Source organism: Coffea eugenioides, chromosome 2 (genome assembly GCF_003713205.1).
Source record: "Coffea eugenioides isolate CCC68of chromosome 2, Ceug_1.0, whole genome shotgun sequence".
In the NCBI taxonomy this organism is placed as follows: Eukaryota; Viridiplantae; Streptophyta; class Magnoliopsida; order Gentianales; family Rubiaceae; genus Coffea; species Coffea eugenioides.
The window spans coordinates 2121330-2139035 of record NC_040036.1 but is presented as its reverse complement, the minus strand read 5'-3'; the positions used below and the strand labels follow the sequence as shown (position 1 = coordinate 2139035).

The 17706-nt window shown below is 37.9% G+C and overlaps 3 protein-coding genes across 6 annotated transcripts; 1 reads left to right on the top strand and 2 right to left on the bottom strand.

Moving 5' to 3' along the window:
* Positions 1-502: 502 nt before the first annotated feature.
* Positions 503-4404, bottom strand: LOC113762234. The gene is made up of 2 exons (XM_027305597.1): positions 4066-4404; positions 503-2213 (listed from the first exon to the last, which is right to left on the bottom strand). The coding sequence occupies exons 1-2, from the start codon at positions 4156-4158 to the stop codon at positions 867-869; spliced, it is 1440 nt and encodes a 479-aa protein (XP_027161398.1). The 5' UTR covers positions 4159-4404; the 3' UTR covers positions 503-866.
* Positions 4405-9090: 4686 nt separating this feature from the next.
* LOC113761321 (sec-independent protein translocase protein TATB, chloroplastic) lies at positions 9091-12203 on the top strand. Of its 4 annotated transcripts, none has more exons than XM_027304263.1 (6): positions 9091-9499; positions 9651-9772; positions 10875-10934; positions 11021-11180; positions 11616-11816; positions 11975-12203. In XM_027304263.1, the coding sequence occupies exons 1-6, from the start codon at positions 9256-9258 to the stop codon at positions 12043-12045; spliced, it is 858 nt and encodes a 285-aa protein (XP_027160064.1). In that variant the 5' UTR covers positions 9091-9255; the 3' UTR covers positions 12046-12203. The 4 variants fall into 4 exon arrangements, with proteins under 4 accessions (XP_027160064.1, XP_027160061.1, XP_027160065.1 ...); XM_027304260.1 differs by having other exon boundaries at positions 11616-11846; XM_027304264.1 differs by having other exon boundaries at positions 9092-9499; positions 11984-12203.
* Positions 12204-12956: 753 nt separating this feature from the next.
* Positions 12957-15330, bottom strand: LOC113764140 (BAHD acyltransferase DCR). Its single transcript, XM_027308206.1, has 2 exons — positions 14811-15330; positions 12957-14146 (listed from the first exon to the last, which is right to left on the bottom strand). The coding sequence occupies exons 1-2, from the start codon at positions 15273-15275 to the stop codon at positions 13226-13228; spliced, it is 1386 nt and encodes a 461-aa protein (XP_027164007.1). The 5' UTR covers positions 15276-15330; the 3' UTR covers positions 12957-13225.
* Positions 15331-17706: the final 2376 nt, after the last annotated feature.

Here is a 17706-nt window from a genome sequence, read left to right as displayed (position 1 = left end):
GGGGCTGATTGTACTGTACAAATTAAAAAAAAAAAAAAAAGTTTCTTCAAGCTTTCAGTTGATGACAGCTTTATGTACCACTTGTCACCGTCTGATGGCCTGAGCCTACCACATCTTGAATTATTATGGATTTTGAACCTTTGCGTCGAGGGTTGATTATACATGAGCTGGAATCTCAGTGCTGACAATTCTTACAGTTCCAGGCATCACCTCACAAACTCCAGCAAGTAATCTCTCCAGTCAATCCTTGAATTTCTGTAGCTGGAGGACCCTGACTGAGCCCTCAAATTCTTCATTTCATGCAAGGCTGAACCATATATATCAGCAGAGATCATGAATGTACCTGGGTATTCAAGCCATACCCATGTTGAGTCAGAACTAGTACACAATTAGGACTCCAAATTTCCACACAATTAGACATGCGAAAAAGTCCTTTCATATGGAAAATCTAAATTCAGGTCCAAGAACAGAAAAGAGCACAACTGCATACTATGGGAGAAGATGAAGACCGGGAACGAACATATCCTTATTGATAGAAGTGTAAAAAGAATTTAGTGCATTGATTGATGGATCCAACTAATTTACAGTGTACAAATTGCAAAAAACAACATTGAACGGAATAGAATTTAAGATAATGCTCACTAATCACCACAAACCATTTTTCGTCCTTGCCAATATATCTATTGCTTTTCACTCTCTGAGGCACAGCTGTGCAGTCCATTCCTATAATCAAAACACAGGCTCATCAAATGTCACACTTCGAAAATGCTCTCAAGTATACACCAGCATTGTTGGAAGTGTTGCTGAGTGAAGTCAGTCTTGCATTCAGATGAAATGAATCTTATGTATTGTTGTATATGCCAGCATTAGCTGACACCAGGCTGGAGCATTGGGAAGAAAGTCCACTTGTTCTTGGAACCTAGTTCTTTAGCAGTTGCTGTTTCATTTGTCCACCACTCACAATCGATGGTGGACTTATCCGGGCTTTCTTGCTTCATGTTGTCAAAATTGAAATCTTTGCTTGAACCAAGTGAGAAAGTACGATTATTTTTAAGGCACTGCTTCCTTTCTTGTCCATCTAAAGCTTTCCTGGTGATATTGTGGATACTGTCGCCAGTGCAATCTTCACAAAAAATTTGACCTTTCTTCGGTATCGGATCAGTGTCAATGGAAGCTTCAATTGCTTTCTCAGTTGAAGGTTCACATATAGTGTCATGTTGCATGACCATCTCTTCCTCCACACAATTTGGAACATGCTCAGCAGTCAATTCAAAGGAAACCCTGTGATCCATTAGGCCTTCCTCATTGTGAGTTCCATTATCCGAGTTAGCAAGTGATGCCACCTCAGAAATTTGGTTCTCTAAAAGGTAACTATCTCTAGCGGCAGGTTCTCCACCATTTGGTGTTAAGGTTCCAGAACCTAGCCTTGATATCCCACCATTTGGCGTCAAACTTCCTGAACCTAGCCTGGAACCCCAACCATTTGGTGTCAAAGATCCAGAACCAACCCTTGAACCCCACTTGCGTGTGAAGTGTTCATAGCCAAGAAACTTGCGAGCTTCCCCAATTCGGAACTCGATGATAGGGCGTTTTTCAGGGAAAGGTGAAGAAGTGCCAGAATTGGAAATTGCTGAGCCCGGTGATATGAGGTGGCTGCCAGGGCTTCCGGGGCATTGATAAGGCTGAAACTCGTACTGAGACAACGGGAACTTGATACTCGTCCCACTATGTCTTCGGTAGTGTGTCAAAGATGAAACAAGAAGCTGAGCAAATGGCACTTCTGGTGATGATGGTGTTGTAAGTTGCACAGGCTCAGGAGGGGGTGTAAAAGAGGCAGTAGATGGTTCAGTTGTAAATGCAGAAAATACTGGTGGTGATACTAACTGAGTCTCATGTGCATATGGGCCAATTGCAAATATGGAGGCTGCCCCACTAGGGGAATATGTGTTGACCGAAAAGGAAGCAAGGGGCAGAAATTTTGCAGGTGACTGGGTGGCAGAGGGAGGATCTGATTGGAGAAAAGATGCAGGAGAAGAGGGAGGGGCAATGAAGGGTATTACTATGGTTGCTGAATGGTTCAAATTATCAGGTACAGGAACAGCTGATCCTGGAACTGTAGGTTCAGGTACAAGGACAGCATTACCAATGCGTTTGCTGTTTTTGACAGAACCAAAGCACCAATAAAAGCTCCAGCAGCTTCCCCATCTTCTTTTCTGAATTCAAATAGAAAGGAAAGGAATGTAAATTACAGAATCAAGTTACTAATTCACTTTGCAGAACTCTGAATCATTCACCAAAGATGCATCAGGATTCTGGGAATCAGACAGAATGATTGTTTCCAGTCTGAAATTTTCTAGTAGTTGTCAGCTACAAGAAGAACAAATCAGCATTTCAAACACCTCTTCTAAGTAGTATCCACAACAAGCACGAGAAGATTAAAATTCAGAACTATAAATCAACTGAGACAGCAAATCTTGGGCCACCAATTAGCCTGCATAAACAAGGCACTGCTGGGCTAGCTTACTAGAAACAAATTCTCAAGCAACACTGTTTCAGATATGAACAGGTGATCTGAAGCACAAAAAAACTGCAGCAACTCTACTGCATGAATTTATTGGGTGATTTTCATGTTTTCTAGCCACTGATGAAGCAGCAATCGAGCAGGTTTTTAAAAACCCTGAATTTTCAGGTTTAAATTCTAAATTGAGAGTGGATCTTCTCATTCACATGATTGCTGTGTATCCAAGTTTTGAAGGCAATCTTATCTTGCTGGCTCTGGACCAGTGATTTATCCAATAAATCAAACAAGGAAGCCAGTTAGAAAAGCATGCAAATGCTATCAAGAAGCCTAATAATTTTGCAATGCTCTGTGCCACATTCTGACAAATCAACTGGATTTCCAAGAGCTTCAGTGCAATTTCACCAAAGAAGAAAAGAATAAGCCTCGATAGCAAGCTTCACTCCTGATTATCAAAGCAACATTAACATCCTGAATTGCTTTCAAGCACCCTACGGGACATGTAAAGTATTCACAGACAAAATATAATCTTAGCTTGGTTTGGGTTCCTTCAACCGTTTATGCACTATATCAGTCAGATCAGAAGACAAACTGAACCAAACATTTTATAGGTGCAACAGCAGCTGCCATGTTCTCTTGTCATACATGAAAAGAAGTAAAGAACATAGTGCTAAAGCACTTACTGGAAAATTCTTTCCGAAACAAGAATAATATATTAAGTAGAAAGAAGGGCGAAAACAAATGATACAAACTTTCAGGTTTTGTGTGTACAGTTGAAGAGTTTGTTCGTTTTCAAACTGCACAGCTAAATACATACATTGAAATACAATTTCCTGCTTTCAAGTTTGCTGAATAACATATCCCTAGAGTCACCAAGGCCCCAAATGATTCACAATCTTGAAAATTTGCAAACTCTTTACAATAGCGGAGAGATAGAACGCTTTTTGCCTGCCCTGCACTTGCCTGACATACACGAAAGGCCTCAACTAATTCAGGCCTAAGACTACTGATGCATACTAATGAGGACAAGATGAAAGATGGATATAGTTTCTGCATAGCAAGAAGGCTAGAAGTAAGTCCTCCAGTCCAGTCTTTCTTTCCCGGTTTTAGTGGAATTTTCTTTCTCTGGAGCCACTGCATGACTGGCTTTTGCATAATTCTGGTATACCAACTAGAACAACTTCTATTATTCATTTCATCTTCATCTCTGGGTCATAATTTGGTCGCAGACAAATAACACGTTCCAAATCAAAAAAGATTCAAATCTAACTTACTAGAAACCTCAATCCGCATCCCACCTATAACTCCATACCCAAAAGCACAAGCACCCCATCCAAGACATGACCCCTCATCAGTCTGACTTAAGTAACACAGCACAATCAAGAAAGAAATGGACCCAAAAAAATGGATTCAAATAAGATATGCCACCACATCAGCTACAAGACGAGTAGCTTATTTCTATCAGATTTAAAATAAAAAAAAAAAAGATCAAAATTATGGTGATATACAAACGTATAACGTCATATAGCATCGATAAAGAGGCATACCTGGACAGTTGGCGGTTGAACTCTACTCTCAGCAGTAACTATGGCAGTTGCAGCGGCATTTACGGTCTCCACACTGTTATGCACGCTGCTCATACTGAATTTCGATCAAGAAATAGATATAACGTCAGGATTCTCGCGCAGAAGATCACCGGCCCCCGGCCACACACATCGGAATCCAGTCCAACCCAATAAGAGATCACATGAGCTTGCAAGAGGACGCAGAGGCAAATGTAAACGCTAGAATACAAATCAAGAAACGGTGGCTTTATATATAGTAGTAAATGATAAATCAGCTCCCAAAGAAACAAAAATGAAAAAGAAGGAATGGAAGGAGACTAGAGTCATGTTGTTTCTGCACTTACTTTAATAATATTAGGTGAGTGGGGCCAAGTGAATAATTAGACGAAGATTAGCGAAATAATTAGAGATGTATGGATAACGTCAAGGGGCACTGAACTGAATTGTCGAAAATGGGCTTGTAACAGAATCGAATTCAACGGCGGCCGGGAACGGGGATGGTTGGGCTATAAATGGCAATGCGGACGCCAGGTGGATTAGACCTTAGAAAGGGGCATTTAATGTTTAGAGTGATTTATAGGAGGGAGGTTGTTTTGGCATTTGTGCGGTGTTGTGTGGGGGTGCGGGAGAGCACCGAAGGCACAGCCGGCACAGGTTGGGCATCGCTTGGAAGGAGTAAATACGTAATATTTCGACCGTCTTACTTCACTTTGATAGTTTTATTATTTTTCATCTGTCTTAAATTATTATTTACTTTTTAACTAAAGAGTATAATTAATTTTTAATTTTTTTAAAATATTTTTTAATAAAATATTATAATTTCATTAAAATCTCAGAAATTACATCATCAAACATACACAGATATTTAAAAACAAATCTGAAGAAAGGATACTACAAATATGAAAAATCATAAAAATTACATTATAAAATTTCAAATAATTGTATCTTTACGAACATCTGTGCATGTTTCCAATCGCCAAACCTGCTGATTAAAACTGTTTCAAATCCAGATATTATGATGAGATATATCGAATAGATTCAAGAAATTTCAAATCTGATAGTCAAATTCTAAAAAAACTCAAATCTAATAAATGAAAAAAATTATCAAAATTTCTCACTAAAAAATTTAGGAAAGAATGAAACTCTCACCGGATAATCCTAAGAAGAAAATAAACTTTCATTAGAAAATACTAGAAGAGATTTTATTCACACAGATGAAAATAAACTATAAAGAGGGTTTCTCCTATTAGAAAAAGATCATGAGAAGAAAGTTGGAGGAAGTTTTAGTTAGACAAATTTTTTAAGAGAAAAAAAAAAGAGAGAAAGAGAAAAGAAGTACTCTAAAATACTCTTTTGTTATTGAATAGTGCAACTTTCCATCACTCTTATTGTTGTAATTAATGTAAAATTAATTAGTCATGTTCCATTTAATATTAGAGTATTTTAGGAAGATAATAAATTAGATTTATGCTTCTGACTCATCAAAATGGGACCCGGGTATTTTTACTTGGGTCACGTGAAGATCGTGATCTCGGTTGTGCTGGCCAACCGGTTTTGGATCCGACGGACCATCGAATTCTGCGAAAGCTCTTTAATGTTGGGATTTGTGATTAATTTTAATCTCTGTATCTCATTTGACTTTTACGCTCAGCTGATTGAAAATAGCCCACAGCTCGAGAACCGAAAGATCTTCGCTCATAGCAGTATTGCTTCTGCAAGGTCAATCAATGGGCCAGCAGCAGGTTAGAATTTTGCAATTTTTCCTTAATGCTATTTAGGAAACATTTTTATTAATAGTGATGCTCAACTTTGTCTGTATTATTCAAGACGAAGGGTTAGTTTGTGTTGGTTTTGTTGAAGTGAAAAATAGTAGTAGTAATACTACTGCTAGTGCTAAGTCCATCAACTTTAGTTTAAATAGGGGGTTCCTCAAATAGTATGATAGGGGGCATAATGGACCAAATCCCCTGCCTTTCACCAATCTCCAAAATATGCAGTTTATATGTTTCAGGAAAAAGAAACAAACCAGAAAAGGGATTTCGTTTTTTGGCTGGGAAGAAGCTTTCCATCGATCTGTTATCAGTACCACAACCTTTTGAAAAAAAACAGGGGAGCTTTTTGTCGAAGCTAATGCACGTGTGCGCATCCACTCGTTTGATGAGTTTTCGTGCAAGAAATAAATTATGACACCCTCTTCGTGTGTGACTGTGGAGTGGACGACAATGACACGCACAAACAAGCCTCTATCTATTGTTTTTTGGATTGTGGTTTTTCATATCAAAATTTTTATATTTTTCATAAACACATTTTTTCAATCACTTTTTTTTTTATCTCACATGTATTAAATTATTATAATGTAGTTTTTTACAAAAACTCCTGAAAATAACAATCCAAACGAGATTAGGCCTTTCCGCTCCAGCTCCACGGCTTCTCCCTCTTTTTGAATTTTGATTGTAATTTGGAAGATATTTGGTAAGTGGGTTTCAAGAGAATGAATGAGTTTTAACTTTAATTATATTAATACATAATATATTTATTTAAGATTAATGAGTTTTACAAATCTTTTTTACATGGATATCATGATTAGCTATTAAAAAAAAGAGTAGCATTTGAGTTGTTCATTATTCTTTTATTACTATAATCCATTGCTATGAAGGTTACTGAACCCTCAATCGATTTTTATGAAACTGATTGCTATTCTTCGTTGGATTAATTTTTCGTATACTGACTGTGTATACACTTGCATCATTAGATACATGATACATAATTCAAATTTTGCATACGTGCAATGCATCTAACCGTAGCCGTGTATATAAGATTTATTCTTTATCATTTACAGTGTCCATAGTGATAATATTATGACTGTGGAATTTGGACCACGAGGCAGGGTCTTTAATTGTACTCCATGTTTGGTAGTAGGACGTGTAGCACTTGCTAGCAATCAACTATAACTACTTTTAATCTGTGCACGGGTGGGTTTCCATTCCGTGTCTGCTGTAAAGTCTTCATAGCATAGCAAATTAGCAGCACCCATAAAAACATTTAGTATCCCTTTTCACTCTTCCTTTTTCCCCCACTTTGATTGACAATGATATCACAACTCAAACCTGCCCTGTTATTATTAGCCTTCACGACGATACGGTCAATTTGTGCGCGCTCGTGTGCTGGTCACCAGAAACCCAAAAAGCCAAAGTCCCGACTCCGAGTGAAAGCAAAAGCTCTTCCTTTGCTTTTTATATCATCTCATCAGTCATCGCCTTTTGAAACTACTTTCTTCATGGCTTTCATGAGCCTTTCTACTTTTGCAACTTCTGCTGCCTTTCCCATGCCATCTTTATCACTTGATGATTGTGGCTCATTCCTTAGTATTATTACTATCTTTTTTTAAATCTAATATATGTATCATTCGATATTCTCAGGATTTTTTTATTTTTTTTTGGGTAGTAGGAGTAGCATTTTAGGGGTTTAGCTGCTGGACTCTGTATCGGGTCCCATGAAGACGTGCTTCCTATTTGGATATTTCACCAACGGGCGACCGGAGATGGTTATGGTCCTACAAAGCCAAAAGACTATCCGGCATACCACATGTTCAAGTAGGTGGTGGTTGGTCTATAATTAAATTGACACATTTTCTTTCTTCTTCCGGTTTTTTTTTTCCCCTTCTTTTCAAAATAACAACCAATGAGAACTGCACACATTAACGCCACCTTCTTTTTCTTTCCTTTTTGTAACTGCTGTGTTTGTGCTGGGAGTGGAAATGTAGGGTATTCAATATTACGGTCGTTTCTCCGGATGATCTCAAGTTCACTGCCAAATTTCACTACCCTCTTCTTTTCTATAGCATATCTTCTTTTTTTTTGCCTTTTATTTATGGAAGACTTTTTATTTGTATGAAAGACTTAAATTAACCAGGTGAATCAGTAAGATTGGTTTTATGACGAGAAAAAGGTTCTTAAAATTTTCCAGGCTGTTAAGCCCTGTTCGGCAAGTGAATTTTTTGAGTATTTGTTTAAAATTTTACTATAATCTACCGTAGAAGCTTTTAAAAAAAATTTGAAGTGTGTAAATTTTTTAATATTTTAAAATGCATAATTTAAAAATTTTAAGAAATTTTTTAATGTTACTGTAGCTAAAGTTTTTTAAAAACTTATATAGTAGATAAACTTGACAAAAAATTCAAGTACCAAATAGGACCTTAGGTTTTGAATTTGAATCCTGACCCTTGATGGTCAAGCATGGGAAGGATAGGAAGGGGGGGGGGGGGGGGAGGGTTGAAAAAAATCAACTAAGAATTTTGAGTAAAGAAATATAAAATGAATACTGAAATTTCCTTCAATAAATTGTTTTGGAACTAGAGAAGCTGAGTAAATTTGGTAGCTAATGGCCCAATGCAGCCGAGAAATGCTATCCGGGTGAGCAGTTGTCGGATTTGATACTGGTGGAACAGATAGTGAGCCTTGCAATGGGCTTTGATAATGGAAAGCCCAATTAAAGCATATTCACACGTGGACCAATTCAAGCACAATCCTTCAGGACCACATTGCTGGAGAACTGTACGGATTACAAAAGAAGGACATGCGGAGTTTGAAGGATTGTGGCCCACCCAAAAACAATTGAAGTAGATGGATTGCAAAAAAAATAAAATGCCGAACCCACTTTTTTTTTTACCAAAAAATAAAAAAAAGAGATGAAAAAGAAAAATGTAATAATGATATTTATTTTTTTTAGCATCTTGAACATGTTTTTGAATATTTTTCAAGTAAAATTACATGTATATATTGGGGACATACATGCAGCTAAAATATTTAAAAAGTTGAAATGACATGTAAATATCATTAATAAGAACTATAATCCTAGAAAATCAAACTTGATACTTTCCATAATTGCCGAGGCCCTAGAAATAAGTTTTAATACCATAAAAAGAGGGGAAAAGCAAAAGAGATTGAGAATTAAATCTAAACGAAAAAGGAAAACAAGAAAAGAAAAGAGAGAGAGAGAAAAGGAAGACGAAGAAAAACACCTCCAAGTCCAAGCTATATTTTCATTTTCTTTTCCCCATTTTTCCCCTTCAAAGTTGTGTTTGGCCTTGGATTTTGAGGCGAAGCAAATGGTTGTGTGAACAATCTCAGCTCTCACAGCGCCGGGGCCACCGAGTCATCCATCCAACCAAACATGGCTTCTGCAATTTTAAGTCCTAGTGCATCATCCCTCCGTCTTTCATCGCTGTCTTCTTCTTCGTCCACAAATAGGAGGCACACCTTCTGGGGCCTCTCCAGTTCTGCAATTTCAGTATCCTCCCAAAGCTCAAGTTTTGATTTCTCCGTCTGGCTTCCTCAGCTGGGTCTCTGTCAAACCCACCAATGGACCGGTCTCAAGCGTTTTGGCATCTCCTCCGCGCAACACCTCATAAAACTTGGTACTTTCTTCTCGTCTAGGTTTGAGCTACTTCCGTGACTTCTAAACCCGAACAAATATGTGTGTGTATAGCAGCGCAAGCACAAATCCCAAGTTTGTAATATTCAGGGGCCATTAAGAAGCTCTTCCCTTTTTTTTTTTTTTTGGGCCAGAAAGGAGCGGCAAACGTACAAGAATAGGTGTTTACGCATCTCTATTTGGGGTTGGGGCTCCTGAGGTTTTGGTGATCGGAGTGGTGGCTTTGTTAGTTTTTGGTCCCAAGGGTCTTGCTGAGGTGAGTTCTTGCTGTACTATTTTTGGTCATGATTATGAATTCCAAATTAAGTTTTTCCTATTTTCCCCATCACTTGGGAATTTACATGAAGGTTGCTCGATCAGTAAAAGTAGGAAGCAATGACCATTTGGAAGCCTGTTCATTTTAGGGAACTTTAGTCCAAAATGATTCTTCACCTTAATGCTCTGATGATTGTATTTGAATTACGCGGAAGCACCTTACTGATTGTGGCTAAATTGCTTTTTAGAGCTTGGCTTTTGAATAGATGTCTGGGACTAGTACGATAGGCTATCTACATAGGTCTGTCACTAGACAAAGCTAATTAAGCACAAACCTTTTACTACTGCATCCAATTATACAATAAAACCTGAAGAGTATCTGCGCTTTTCTGCTAGAAATCCAGTTTAGGGCTTTGTTTTTGAATTCCAGAAAGAAAGACAAGAAGAGAAAACGGTGAGGAAGAGGAAAAATAGGAGAAACGATTAAAAAGGTCTTTCTTCTGGCTAGTTTTGGAGTGAAGAGACAAAGTGATCATTCATATGGACTTTCAGCTGATAAACCCTCTTATAGACTTTAAGTTCAAGGTATGATTGACCAAGTTAACAATTTTTGAAGTTTTATTCCATCAGACTCCATTTTCTTTTAATTTTCTTTATCTTCTTTCCTTTACTCTAACACAAACAAGCCTTAATACTTCTCTGGGAAATTGGCACAGTTTCATTGCTTCCTTAAACTCTTCAAGAATATCATTTTAATCTTTCAACATCTAGCTTTTCCTTGTTCTTGTTGGCATCAATAATTTGAAATGTCTGTTGTTTCCAAAGACAATTAGATGTGTTAATGAGGTGCTGCCAATGTACACCAGGATTTTGAAGTCTTCCTGAAATTAGGGAAAATTTGGAAATCTTTTGTAAAATGTCCTATGTGCATTTGCAGCATTTTAATACAATTGCTTTCATTTTTTACGAATTGTTTGGATTTTTGTGTCTCTTCACATGTACCTAAAGGCAAAAGTGAAGGAAACAATGAAAAAGCATTATATGCATTAACAATATTATTCCATAATATTATGCTGTATTTTGATAGGATCTTTTGATGATAGGTTGCTCGTAATTTGGGAAAAACATTACGCGCATTTCAACCTACAATTAGGGAACTTCAGGTAAAACTTGATCCTAAATGAGGTGCTTCTTTGAGTAAATTTGAGTAGGAGTCTTAATGCTGCAATTTTTTTGTTCTTCTACTTAGGACGTTTCTAGGGAATTCAAAAGCACACTTGAGAGAGAGATTGGTCTTGATGACATTCAAACTTCAACCAAGAGCACATTAAGCTCTAATCCGACCAAGACTACCTCAAGCCCTTCATCAGATCCAAGTTCTGAGGTTTCTCCAACAGAGATCGATGCTAGTGAGTTATTAAAATTTCTAAATTTCAGGTGTTATACTATTGCATTAGGAGTCTTTTTGTATCGCCTTGATTTGTGATTTGTGCATCAGCTTAGGTGTAAACAAGTATTGAAGTGTTTTAGGCTGCAATCATGTCAAATGCTCGAGACATTAGAACCATACAGAAAGTTTTTATGTCATAAAGGTTTTGAAAGATGTGGATTTGAGGTTTGTTATCTACCAACTTCATTAAATTAGAAAAGTTGTCTGGCTCTGTTTCCTGGCTGTCTTAATCTAAATCTAGATTAGATAGCTATTAGTTGTTTTATTCTTTAGAATGAAAAGTGTATCTTTTACGGCCTGCCTTACTGATCCGTCTCTCAACTTAACATTAAAGGCCAAGCTGACAAAATCTTACCTTTCTTTCCCTGAATGTATGATGTTCTGATGCATGAAGATGGTTCTGCATCCCCTGGCAAACCATTTTCAAGTGAAGCATTCCTAAAGATAACTGAGCAACAGCTAAGAGCAGCTGCTGCAAAGGAAGAGCGAGAGAGCAAATCTCCTGGTGAGAATCAGCCGGAAATTCAGGAGAATCAGCCGGAAGTTCAAAACCTTGTTGCTGAGCAGCAGATAGAGACGGCATCTTCTGGTGAAAGTCAGTCTAAAATCGAAACCCAGAATCAAGGTTAATAAATTATAAACACGTCCAAGTTTGAAACCTTATTTATGATGTTCAATGATAGAGCCAAATCCTGTACCCCCCCCCCCCTTCCGGGGCCCCAAAAAAAAATCATGTATTCACCTTTCTGTCAGTTATTTCAGGCAGTCCTCCAGATGCTGCTTCAGCCATACCTTCTCCTGGGAAGCCCGAGAGAGATACCTGAGACTATGCAACTGCAGTTTTGTTGGTTAGATTAGTTGATTGACTCCTATTCCCTTATTTAGTTTTTCTGGATTAAATGTATTTTATGACATTTGTTATTTAGTGTGAAGTGGCTAGTCCAAGTTAATCCACCCCTATTCTCTCTGTCTGTTTTTGCAATTGAATGTATTTTATAGCATTTGTTATCTTTATTTGGTGATTAGTCTATAAACTGAATAAATTCACCATAACTTCAAACTCAAAACATAGTCTAATTTCTGGACGTACGTGAAGTTTTCGATTAAATTAGAAACATTTAACATGTATACTTCACAATAGGAAAGTGGACGGTAAAAAATATCTTGGTGTACATGGCAGGGATGGGATAAAAAGGATTGTGAATTATTAACGTACAGCTTTTTCTCAGTGGGAGTGAAAATTGCCATTGTCACTTTTAATCAGGCGAGTAGTTTCCGGAGACTAGAGCGGTTCTTCTCTCTTTTCATGGATGTGTTCTTAATCAAGCAAAGACACAATCCCCATTGCAGCCTTTTCCAGTCTCACTTTGAGAAGCCAGTGCTTAGATGGCGTATGTTATGGTTGCCCGCCCCTCTCATTCAAAGCGTAGATGGCGTATGTTTCTTTCCTAATTGTATAGCCAGTCGTTTCATAATCTCAAGTTCTTTGGCAACGGTCACGATGATTTTTTTAAATTATTTTTTGGAAAAAAAAAATTCACAATGATATTATTATTGTTTGGGTTGTAAATTAATTGAAATAATTTTGTAAAAAAAAAAACTGTAGCATTTTTTTTGATACAACGTATGTGAGATAAAAGGGTAATTGAAAAATATGTTGATGATACAAGCAAATTAGTGTGTGTAAATAAGGCGTAAATAAAATGTAATAATTTACGATCCAAACACACTCATATGATTAAAACTTGAAAGCAACAATTCAGAAATTCTCCTCCGTATGTAAAAACATGAAGATGGATCTTAACATCTAGCACAAGCAAATTATATAATCCCAAAACCATTCTCATAAAATCGCAAAACAATCCAGGGAAACAAGGCTTGAGGGTACTTAACAGGAGACCTGCAGCCTTTTTTCTTTTCTTTTTTTTAACCTTTTCCCAGTCCATCATCAAATTACACAAACTTCTAGTCTAAGTTTGCACAACCAAATAAATATTCAAGCCTCTAAAAGTCTAAGAGGAAATCCTTATCCTTCTCCAGCCTCTCCAGGGCACTGCCCTCCAAGCTGATCTCCACATCAATGCTTGTACCTCCACTCTTTCCCGGATACAGATACACCATCCCATCAAACCTGTTGTTGCATCCGCTCCTCACCGTCTCCGGCCTTCCAAACCCAAAATCCACGTCGTAAACCTTAAAGCGTGGGGAGCTTCCCACGGCGACGCAGTTCGCTCCGGCATCTTTGAACTCGAATATCTTGGGGTTGCTCTCCCACTCCTTGTTGCGCGCATCGATGGCTTCGGAGTTGTGATTCTCGATGGCCTTTTGTATTAGAGCAGCCCCAAACTCGGGTGGATTCGCCAGCAACAACCCCGCCGCCGTCCCGGTGAAGATGGCCTGAATGAGGTTCCCGAAGTAGCTCTCCGGCATAGGAGGGTCCACCCTTTTCCGGCAGTCCACGAAGACTGTGAAGACGGTGATATCCTCGGGCTTGAGTTGGCGGGCACGCGTGACCGCATGCCACACGTGCGTGGAAAGAGACTGGAATGTGGAGAATGGTTTTGAGCCGTCGGATCCGTTGGCATTGGCATTGGCATTGGCATTGACCTTGGCCTTGATCTGATCAATGGCTGTGGCGGAGAACCTGAAGACTTTTTCTCTGAGTCGTGGGCCGGGCTTAACTTCGTTGACGTCACCGTTGGGCGCTGACTTGGCGTGCTCTGGTGCGTCGGAAGGATTGGAGAGGTTAAGCTTCACTCTGGTGTTACGGGCCTTGGGGCGGTCCAGGAAGGGTGGGACAGAGATGGAGTTCTCTCCGCTGGAGATTTGGGCCCAGGAGCTCATGAAATGCCATGTGGAGGTACCGTCCAGTACTGCATGATTGAAAGCGCAGCCCATGGATAGTCCGTCCTTGAGCTTGGTCAGCTGTTACACATAATCAACCAATAACAACTTTTTCTTTTTCTTTTTTTGTTTGGTTGAAGGAAATCAACAAGCAACAACTAATTGTTAAGTCGCAAAATTTATCGACTCATTGAAGTTTCGAACCTTGGTCCACATATCTTGATGCTTGATGGAGATATAGTATAATACTTGCCATTGGTTGTATTTGGTCAAGACTAAGAAGTTGTTTTGTGAACCATGTAACTAAAGACGTATCGAATTAACTAAAAATGAAAAAATGCGGGATAAAAAGATAATTAAAAAAAATATGTTAAATATAAATATAAAAATTTTGGAAAAAAAAAATGACAATAATCCAAACAAGGCTTAAATCTTCCATGGAAGAAGAGGTGTGAGAATGAAGGTTATCAAGCACTCCTCGTAAAAAACATGTGAAAATGGCGCATGCGATTTCCTTATGCTGTGACGTGCGAATCATAAAATATGGATTGGGAAATTCAGTTTCGGCATTAGCATTTCTTCAAACCAATACTGGAGAACATTAACCCAAACTGCTGAATTTTTTCCCCCTTTTATAAAATGAAGGGTTGATGTAACATGCATATTAAAGTTGGTGAGACAGCATGAGATTATTACTATTATTAAGAAGCATTTAAGTAGTATGGAGGTAATTAGGTAACGTAACCTGCAGGGACAAAAGTGGCCGGTGAAGCCCCTCCAAGTTGAGGATGTTGCTGTAAGGCAACAGCTCCTTAAACTTGAGGGTGCCCTCTTCATCGGTCAGATCAGCCACAGCCGTCTCCGGTGCCTCCGCCACCACCACCTCCACACCATTCATATCATCATCATACTCCACCCCGAACACTCCTTCCTCATCTTTACCCAACTTTCCCGCCAGTTGGTAGAAGTCCTCCAGCACCAGGCTCAAGCTTTCTTTCAATTCTTCCACTGCCTTGTCAAATTCACCATCCCCCAATTTATAGATCAACAACTTCTGGTTGTAGTAGAAGGCCAAGTATGGGAGATCAAACGTGACCAACTGGCACTCCTTCCTTCCTAGTGCTTTTCTAGGCTTGACGTAGCTAGCGCTCAGGATTTTGACATTTCCTAAGGGACTATGTTGCTCGTCCTTCGAAAGTTCACCTGCCATTGTTGTTGATCGCTAAGGAAAACCTCAAAGAACTTGCAGGTGTTAAAGATTTTCCTTCTCTTGCTCGTATAAAATGTGGCAAAGGGAACATATATATACACTGAATAGATAGACTTGGACGAGTGGTGTGGTTGGGATGCATTTATGACTTTGATGGGTATGGTTGTGACCCATTAATTGTTCCCCTTCTGCTTTGTTCCTTTCGGTGGAAGTTGAGGGAGGCATAGGCAAATGCTGGTTCTCACCCATTTTTGCTGTATTTCTGCTTAGTGAGGTACTAAATTTAACAAGCCTACCGGGGGAAGCAAATGATATAGTACGTACTATCCACAGTACATCTTATCGCCTGTTCCCAACTTCCTCTCATTAATCACCATGCAATTTACTATAACTAGTCATACTTCGATTGAACAAACAACTTCAGACGGGTTTACCAACCAAAGAAACTTGATCTCATTTAAATCGAACAAACACCTTCAGACGGGTTTACCAACCAAAGAAACTTGATCTCATTTTTTTTAACCCCCTCCTTTTGGTTCGACACTCATGAAATTGCTTCTTAGACAAAAGGGCGGACATGAAATCAGTTTATAAAAATTTGGTTGATGTTTGGATTGCATTTTTCTGAAATTTTTATAAAAAAAATTATTATAACGATTTAATTTATATAAATTAAAAAATATAATCACAGAAAATGTAGCATTTGAATAATTGCTTTCCAAACAAATTTGCAGGAGATTTTAGCCTCGCAAGGATCCTAGCTTCAAAACTTTCCAAGCAGAGTAGACAGATTTTGCTAACTCCCCGTTTGGAAGGTAAGTTTTTTGGATGTTTGTCTAAAACTTTACTTTAATTTATTGTAAAAATTTTTTGTATAGTTTAAAAAATTTTATAAAAAATTTTTTGAGGTTACTATAACTAAAATTTTTAAAAAATTTATAACACTTGATAAACTTGATAAAAAACTTAACTTCCAAACAAGTCATTAGGGTCAAAAGTTTTTAAGACTTTGAAAAGAATCCAAGCATTTTGTTGACCCAAGTCCCAACAAGAAAAGTCCCAACAAGAATGTTGGCCATTAAAGGATAACAGTAGTGTAATTCACAATCAAAAGATATTAGTGGCTAGGAGGTCGGGCTGGGATGTAAAATGTTTTAAGCAACCAAAGAGGCTACCAATTACTGAGAAAATTTTGGCTTTTCTAAAAAGATCATAAAGAAGAAAAATTAAATGTCAGACCATAAAGATAGTTGACCATTAAAGGACAAGGCCAAAGGTGGTGTGGAAAGTAACGCATACAGATAGGCAGTCCGCAGAACGAATAAATGTTGCTGCAACATGCAATAATGAGTATATTAATTAAGTAGTGTGGCACCGTCAAGGCTTGGGTAGGATCTGTTTAGATTGCTAATTTTTAGAATTTTTGTAAAAAATAACAATGCAGCGTAATGAAATGAAACGATAATTGAAATATGTGTAAGGAGAATATTCTAATTTTTTTTTGAGTAAATCTTATATATACTGACAGTGTATATATTATTACTATTAATTCATGAAATGTACACAAAAGTTAAATTTTAAATTCAAATTTCGCATGTTTGTCATTCATCCAATACTCACGGTGTATATACTGTCAGTACAGAAAAGATTAATCCTTTATTTTAATGAAAAATGACAATCCAAACGGAAGACTGGTTATTGGTTAAAGGTCACCTTCAACAAAATATGAATTCAACCTCCCTTTCTCATGATTCAATCACCTGCGGGCATTACCAATATAAGTTAATTCAATTAATAAGAACGGATCATTTTCTCATAAAAGATCGTATGTTCAAATTTTATTACTGATATAAATTCTGTATTAATGAACGATTTGTAAGAATTTTTATAGGGGACTTGTGGTATTGCTGTGACATGTGGTGATGACAGGAATCGAGTTATTTATTTTTTTTTCCAGAAACGATAGATGACTTTTTATAGATAATAAAACTGTACAATATTTGAGCAACTGCTCAACTAACCATACAAAGTGTACCAAGACACTCAAAGAAGAGTAAAAAATCCTCTCATCATCCATAAATATGCTTAGAGCATAGTGGCTTAGATGACAGGAATCGAGTTATTACGAAAGCAAAAATCTGCCGGCATTATTTACTGCCACGTATACTTTTTAAGCAGTAACTACAGAGTACACAATACACACACCGCTTCCCTGGGATTAAGGTCAAACAAAATCCCTGCTGAGGCAGGACCAGCTACATCTGCCAATGCTTTGCCCTATTTCAACCCATTTTCCATGAAATAAAACCAGAGGGGGTCGGGTGGGCAAAGTGGGCAAAATCCTTTTTTTCTTTTTTTGCATTAACTAATTAATTTTTACCACGATGAAATTGCACCCCTTTTTAACTCTTTTTACTGGTTGACTCCTCAT

What these genes read in the sequence shown, in the direction of transcription:
- LOC113762234 (XM_027305597.1), bottom strand. Translation starts at nt 4,158, where the DNA reads ATGAGCAGCGTGCATAACAGTGTGGAGACCGTAAATGCCGCTGCAACT. An exon ending in TTCAACCGCCAACTGTCCAG is followed by an intron (nt 2,214 to 4,065) that starts GTATGCCTCTTT and finishes ATTTGAATTCAG; the next exon opens with AAAAGAAGATGGGGAAGCTG.
- LOC113761321 (XM_027304260.1), top strand. Translation starts at nt 9,256, where the DNA reads ATGGCTTCTGCAATTTTAAGTCCTAGTGCATCATCCCTCCGTCTTTCA. An exon ending in GTCCCAAGGGTCTTGCTGAG is followed by an intron (nt 9,773 to 10,874) that starts GTGAGTTCTTGC and finishes TTTTGATGATAG; the next exon opens with GTTGCTCGTAATTTGGGAAA. An exon ending in CTACAATTAGGGAACTTCAG is followed by an intron (nt 10,935 to 11,020) that starts GTAAAACTTGAT and finishes TCTTCTACTTAG; the next exon opens with GACGTTTCTAGGGAATTCAA.
- LOC113764140 (XM_027308206.1), bottom strand. Translation starts at nt 15,275, where the DNA reads ATGGCAGGTGAACTTTCGAAGGACGAGCAACATAGTCCCTTAGGAAAT. An exon ending in GGCCACTTTTGTCCCTGCAG is followed by an intron (nt 14,147 to 14,810) that starts GTTACGTTACCT and finishes TATGTGTAACAG; the next exon opens with CTGACCAAGCTCAAGGACGG.